At 35.7% G+C, this 7,114-nt stretch overlaps 1 protein-coding gene across 3 annotated transcripts in view; it reads right to left on the bottom strand.

The window, feature by feature from the left end:
- LOC107138623 (cytochrome P450 20A1) overlaps positions 1 to 328 on the bottom strand; it is a 67,907-nt gene extending 67,579 nt beyond the window's left edge. Inside the window, exon 1 of one of the 3 annotated variants that reach the window (XM_048808349.1) lies at positions 95 to 328. In XM_048808349.1, the coding sequence (XP_048664306.1) occupies positions 95 to 166 (72 nt within the window). In that variant the 5' untranslated portion in view covers positions 167 to 328. The remainder of the gene's footprint in view (positions 1 to 94) is intronic. The other 2 variants (XM_015481286.2, XM_048808350.1) reach the window with 2 other exon arrangements.
- Positions 329 to 7,114: the final 6,786 nt, after the last annotated feature.

Here is a 7,114-nt window from a genome sequence, read left to right as displayed (position 1 = left end):
CCCGCGGGCCCGCCCCGAGCAGGTCAACGTGGATGCGGGCGACAGAGGCTGGAGCAGCTGTCAGGAACCCCCCGAGGATCAAGGCGGCGGTTACCGGGTAGAGGTAGAGCACTGCTCCGACCAGCGCCAGCAGGAAGGTCACAGCGAAGATCGCGAAGTCCAGCATGGTTCTGCGTCCAGGAGCCACGTCCCGGATCCTCGGCTCTGGCCGCAGCGCCCCAGCCTGGCCCAACTAGAGGAATTCTGTGGGCGGAGGCTCCCGCGGGCCTCGGGACGTATGGACCGTCGGGGGCGGGACCAGGCCTGCGCCCGGCCCGCGGGGAGAGCAATGGATCGCCGAGGGGCCGGTCGAGGCCCTGCCTCTCAGGATTGGGGCGGACGCAACTGTGGACCGTGCTGTGGGAGAGCAGAGCCCAGGCTTCCAAGAAACGTTTTGAGTTAACTTTGATTGGCCCCAACCAATACTTTTTCCGGTGGACTTAAAAGAAGAAGAAAACAAAAAGCAACTACAGAAAAAACACTAAACCAACGGTTTTTTAAAAGTGTGGGGCCAGCCGCTGCCATCGCCACCTTGAGAAATGCAGATTTTTTCGATTCCCGCACCACACCTATTGAGTTCCGCGTTACAGCAACTTGAAGAATGATGCTATCTATATTGGGGGCTAAGCATTGATCTTTGTTGCCGGACATTTGGCAGTGGCAATAGCTAGATCAGCTTTGGTGAAAATTCATGCTATTGTGACAAGTGCAGCCTCCATTTTTTATATTGTGGCCATTCCTTTCTTGTGTTCATTTTGAACAGGCCAATGAAGGGGGTGCCTGACATGAACTGGATTGCTCACTTTGTCCACTTGATTGATTAGTGCCTCTTTCAGGGTGGATGTTCTGTGGTGGGTGTTAATATGTGTGATTTTCATACTTTTCTTGTTTCACATACCCATGTACATACCCTCTATCCCAGAGATTCCTGTCCCCAGTCTTTTTTAAATAACATTTTTTTATATTGTATTTCACTTGTTTTTATGTGGTGCTAAGGATCGAATCCAGCACCTTACACGTGCTAGGAAAGCACTCTGCCACTGAGCTATAACCCCTGCACCCTGTCCCCAAGTCTTCTTAACATCTTTTTTTTTTTTTCCATTTGTGCCTCTGACCAGCTCCCTGAGCATTCATCACTGTATGATTCTGTACGATTTTGTATATAGTCTAGCCCAAAGTGAATGCATGGTTTATCACTAAAGACTGTCCAATTGAGATGGTTCTCCTGTGCTACCATCTTTCAATACCACCCATAAGTAAGGTTTCAGTTCGGTTGCTACTCATTTTTGGCTTTACTGAACATTCCATTTGTACAATGAGTTTTGGCTTTTTTCCTCCTCATCTACCTGACCATACAGAATCTCCTATAACATCTCAGCATGTACTGGTGCGACCATGGTCTATTTATGGAATCCGGGCTACTCTTGCCTATGTCCTCTGGTCTTTAAGATTTGGGGATCTTGGGTTGGGGATGGAGCTCAGTTGGTAGAGCATTTACCTAGCAACTGGGGGGAAAATTGGTAGTCTGACAATTAGTCTTCACAGCTAATGAAGGCAAGGGTTGAGAAAGTTTCTTGGGAATAAGATATTAACTGCATTTTATGTCGACATATTTTCAAGGATGTTTAGAAAGCAGATAACCTTGGAAGGTGGAGATACTCTTCTGAAATAGAAGGCAAATTTGCTTACTCATTAGTAAAGATAAAGTCTCCTTCTAGAGCAGAGGATGAGAGGTTTGATTGTAGCTCATTATAAAAAAATTCAACTTTTCTAAGCTCAGATTCTTTAGCTGTGACATGACTATAAAATGCATTTTTATGCTTTAATCTAGAAGTATATAGTTGTGGGTTTTATACTTAGAACTAGTTTAAAGTTAATTTTTAAGATGAAGGTGAGAGATCATTGTATTACATATGGATAACCAGTTCTAGCACCCTGTGTTGCAGAGAATGTACTTCCCTCATTGAATTGTTTTAGCATACTTGAAGACAATTCATCAAATATTTATGGGTGCAGATGAAGCCTTCTATTTTTTCTGTTCATTTACATATCTACGCTTATGCTATTTCTACTGTCTGGAATATTATCATACATTGTTTTGAATTTCAATTTTTTATTACTAGGACATAGAAATACAATTTATTTCTGTGTATTGACCTTATATCCTGTGACTACTAGGTTCATTTATTAGGATTGTTTTGTGTGCAGATTTCTTAGGATTTTCTACACACACACGCACACAAAAATATGTTAACCACAGAGGATTATTTTTCTGTTAATGTAAGAAAACTATAAGAAATAAAAGAACAAAAGCTGTCTCCAAAGACAATGAGCGCTGTAAATCAATATCCATATTACAAATTAGCAAATTTACATTGTAATTTATGTCACTTTTGTGAGCTTGTGCTAATCAGCATTCCTAAGCTTGATCATTTTTAGGATAGTTAATGGGGTCAGATCCAGATCCTAAACCATGGGGAAGTTCATTAAGGTAAAACTGTCCTGAGAAAGTCTGTACCTGAAGTCCATATGCCTCATTATAGATCTAATTGATAAAAGACTATTTAAACACAAATACTCCCATATACTTTTTTTCTTTTTTGTGGTGGTAGGGACTGAATGTAGGGCCTTGTACATGCTAGGCATATGCTCCACAACTGAATTACATACCAGCCTCCTCCCCTATGCTTTACTCTCTAGATTGCTATGTAAATAGTTAAACTTTTTATTTATAGGAAAAGAAAAAGTCTCTGCATGTTCAGCACAGATGCATTTGTTTTTAAATATTGGGGGGAGGGTAACAGGATAGAACTCAGGGCATCTCAACCACTGAGCCACATCCCCAGCCTAATTTTCTATTTTATTTAGAGACAAGGTCTCACTGAGTTGCTTAGCGCCTTGCTTTTGCTGAGGCTGGCTTTGAACTCTCAGTCCTCCTGTCTTAGCCTCCCAAGCCACTGGGATTACAGGCCCGCGCCATCACAACTGGCTGTTTTTAATTATTTTTGATCTGCAATTGGTTATTGAATCCATGGATGCAGAACCCTTTGGCACAGATGGTGGCTTGTATGAATATATGATACAATTGATCATATAAAAATGACTTTTTGAGTCTTTGTAGACTATCTCAAAATTTTGTACCCAAATAATTAAAGTTCCAGATGATCTGCATATTCCCTATCACATGCAAAATTTGATGAAATTTTTAGGCCACCAATGTTCATTTCAACCTCTTCGAAGATGTGCCAAAGTTATGCAACCAAGTTCTTATTTTCCCATTTGTAAATGATTTTGTGATGTACCTGGAGGGCATTCTGACAAAATGCTTACATTGGATTTTGGAACAATAGATCTAGGCTGGATAGTTAAATTAATCATCATTATATCATAAGCATTTGAATGATTTGGTACACTGATTTTTTTACACAATACTTTTATTTTATTTATTTATTTTTATGTGGTGCCAAAGATCGAACCCAGGGCCTCGCACGTGCTAGGCGAGTGCTTTTACAGCTGAGCCACAATCCCAGCCCATAAAACGGTCCATCTTTTAAAAAATTTCTGTCTTACTAAAACATGAATAATGATAATTCATAAATTTTCTGTAGCCTTTCCCTAACTTTTTCAGTGATGACAAAGTTATAAGTAAGCCACCTTTGAATGAATACACATTTTAGAAAATATGTCAAATACTAATCAGGTAAAGAGTTTTACAAGAATTGAATAGACTTAAAATCATTCTACATCCAGCAGTGAATAGTTTAAAAAAATCTGGATAAAAGAAGTTTTAAAAGATGTTTAATTTCATATTTTCAAAAATTGAATGATGTGAGTACATGACAAGAAAATATAGGTTCCAGTATTATTGTGTGAAACAAACACATTTATTTAATGCCTGATATTATGCTACAGACTTGTTCTACAAAAGCAAGGAAGTTTTAAGTAAGCCTATAACCTGGCTTTGATTGTCCAGTGACTCAGAAATCTCCAGATGAATTAATGCAGAAATTTTTAATTCTAGTGACATGTCTTTAATAAATCTTAGTACTGTAAGTGATAGTAGTCAAGGATAAAATTCATTTCTATTGTCTTATTATTTTGGATCTAGAGATAAAAAAGTATAGGCAAGAACGTGAAACAGTTTGAATTCTGTCTTATGGTAGATTAGGTTCTATTAATCTTAACAAAAACAGGATTAGGTCAATATTTAGATTGTCAAAAGTTTCTGGAAAATGGCTGGGAGTGGGGTGTAAATCAATGGTAGTGTTTGCTTGAGGCCCTGGGTATCATCCCCAGCACTGGGAAAAAAAAGAGAAGTTGATGGAGAAAAGATTTTAATTGTGAAAGGAAATAAGGTTTAAAAAAAAAAACCCTAATGTATTATTTGATTAACTACATGTAGAGAGTTACAATATATGATTATTTGATAAGGGCAAAAAATGCAAAATATTTTTGAGGTGGTTTTGGAATTAAAGGCTATTGTGTATGTATGACAAAATCTGATTAATTAAAATAATATTTATTTTGTGCACATAGGACTACCAAAGAACTTCTACTCATACAAGAAATAAACAATGGCCTGTTTATTTTCTGCTTAACAAAGAATTTTGCCAAAGCCAAGTTCTAAACAGACTATAGATAAATCAACTGTTGAAGGTAACATTTTTTATTTGATTCAAACTGATTTTCATATACAAAGCTAATGTACAAAATAAATGTACATTTTTTAAAAGTGTTAGAATACAAATTTCCAAGGGACTAAAAAAGTGCAAAATCTTCAATTATTATCTTTGATCACACTATACAGAAACAAATCAAACATTAACTCATGTACACACATAGAATCTCTGAAACACATCACTTAATGGAACAAAACATACATCTTAATATTCTTAATTTTAGAAGGACAAGGAGGGAAAGAATGTATTGCACCAAACTAACAGCAAGTTTGTTATACTAATCAAAATTATTTACATATCTTTAAGTCTAAAACTTCCTCAAAAACTTTTTTTTTTTTTTGGCATACAAATACCCAGTTAGTCACAGTTTGCACAGTCAATAATTAGATATAAATAAGGCTTAATGTTCTCTGTTTCATGGTCAATTCCAGCAGAATAAATGAGAAGGAACACTTTAAAATAAATACGCAACTTTGTGAATTTCTTAAATATTTAAGTAGCAGCACAATTTCTAAGTACTTTTTTTTTTTTTAGCAAGTTGTTCTGAATTTTCAGCTAACTCCTCTAAATATACATGCATTCAAGACTGTCATCGTCTATTAATAAACAGTGAAATGCTCTTACTTATTTGGGTCCCAGAAGCACTGACAAAAGAGACTAATCAAATATGCTTGAAATTTTTCTGCCTTAATGGATTCTCATACCAATGAATCTGACAGAAAACGGCTGACCAGATATCTCTGATTACTTTTTGCTAAATTTTTGCTTCAAGTGTATAAAAGCAAATAGTTGGGGAAGGAAAGCCTATCTTTTAAGGGTTTCTAAATAAAACATTCACATGGATTTCTAACAAGCTTTCTTAAATAAAGTTAACTATAAAATAAGTAGTAGTCATAAATAAGATTTGGTGATGATGTTTATGAATTAGTCTTTGAAATTAGTAAAAAGAGAATAGGAAAACATGTTCTAAAATGTAAAAGACCTTTATCAGTAAAATCTACTGTAACATACCATAATTTTGGAAGGGGTATAGAAACTAATATAATTAAGTCACTAAAAATTTAAGAACAGCAATCTAATTTCCGAAGGAAGAAATCAAGTTATTTTCTTTAATCCCTACGTAAGAAATATTTGTCAGTTAAATCTGACACTGGTATCTCCCTGCCAGAACCACTTATTTACTAATATAAATCCAGCATTCTGAAGAACAAAATAATTATGTCTATTACAGATAAGGGCTTTTTTTTTCTCTTCAAAATACAAGAGTAGCACTTATAAATTTGTAGGTCTAGTTCACTAAATGGTATAATATATTGTTTAGATAGTGTGGGAAAATGTTACCAACAGAAAACACTCAAAATAGCATTTTAAAGTCCAATAGTACACTACCATTAATTTTAATATATCTTAAGTTGAAATATATTATCAAAATCAAAATTTAAAAAGAACAATTAGGAATAAGAGTTGTTTTAAAAAATAGTTAAATGTTTTAATCAGTAAAATTTTCAATCTCTTCTAAATCCTAAACTTTCTTAGACTCACATCATAATAAGCATTACAAGCAGCTAATCACTTTGTATACTCAAAAATAGTTATAAATAAATGTAAATAATGAAACAGCCATCATTTAAGTGGAGACATATATACCTTCATTAATAGTCAACTTTGAAATATAAATAGATTTTTTTTTTCTTTTTGAGATAGGGTCTCACTATGTTGCCCAGGCTCATCTTTAACTCCTGGGCTCAAGTGGTCTTCTCATCTTAGCCTCTCAAGGAGTTGAGACTATAGGTGTCTGCCACAGTACCCAGCTGAATAATTTTTCAAATGATAAAACTGTGTTATTATTATTATGGTTATATTTACAAAATGTTTCTAAGGAAACATGAAAACTGTACCATGGAAAATGTTGAATTAATGACTTTCTACTTGTTCTTTTCCATCTGAAAAAAAAGTGTGTAAAATACTGATTTTATTAAGAATTCATATTAGCTATGAGCAAACACTTTTTTTTTTAAATTTTTTAATATTTATTTTGTAGTTTTCAGTGGATACAACATCTTTGTTTGTATGTGGTGCTGAGGATCGAACCCGGGCCGCACGCATGCCAGGCGAGCGCGCTACCGCTTGAGCCACATCCCCAGCCCCAAACACTTTCTTTTTAAATTTTTTTTAATTATACATGGACACAATATCTTTGTTTTGTTTATTTATTTTTATATGGTGTTGAGGATTGAACCCAGTATCTCATATGTGCGAGGCAAGTGCTTTGCCACTGAGCCACAACCCGAGCACAGTCACACGTTTTTGAAGGCAAATATTAGTTAAAAATTTCAAATATTTGGGGTTGGGGTGATAGCTCAGCGGTAGAGTGCTTGCCTAGCACATGTGAGGCC

Source organism: Marmota marmota, unplaced genomic scaffold, assembly GCF_001458135.2.
Source record: "Marmota marmota marmota unplaced genomic scaffold, marMar, whole genome shotgun sequence".
Taxonomy (NCBI): Eukaryota; Metazoa; Chordata; class Mammalia; order Rodentia; family Sciuridae; genus Marmota; species Marmota marmota.
Note: the sequence above shows the minus strand (reverse complement) of the source record. Positions and strands in the feature narration are given on the sequence as shown.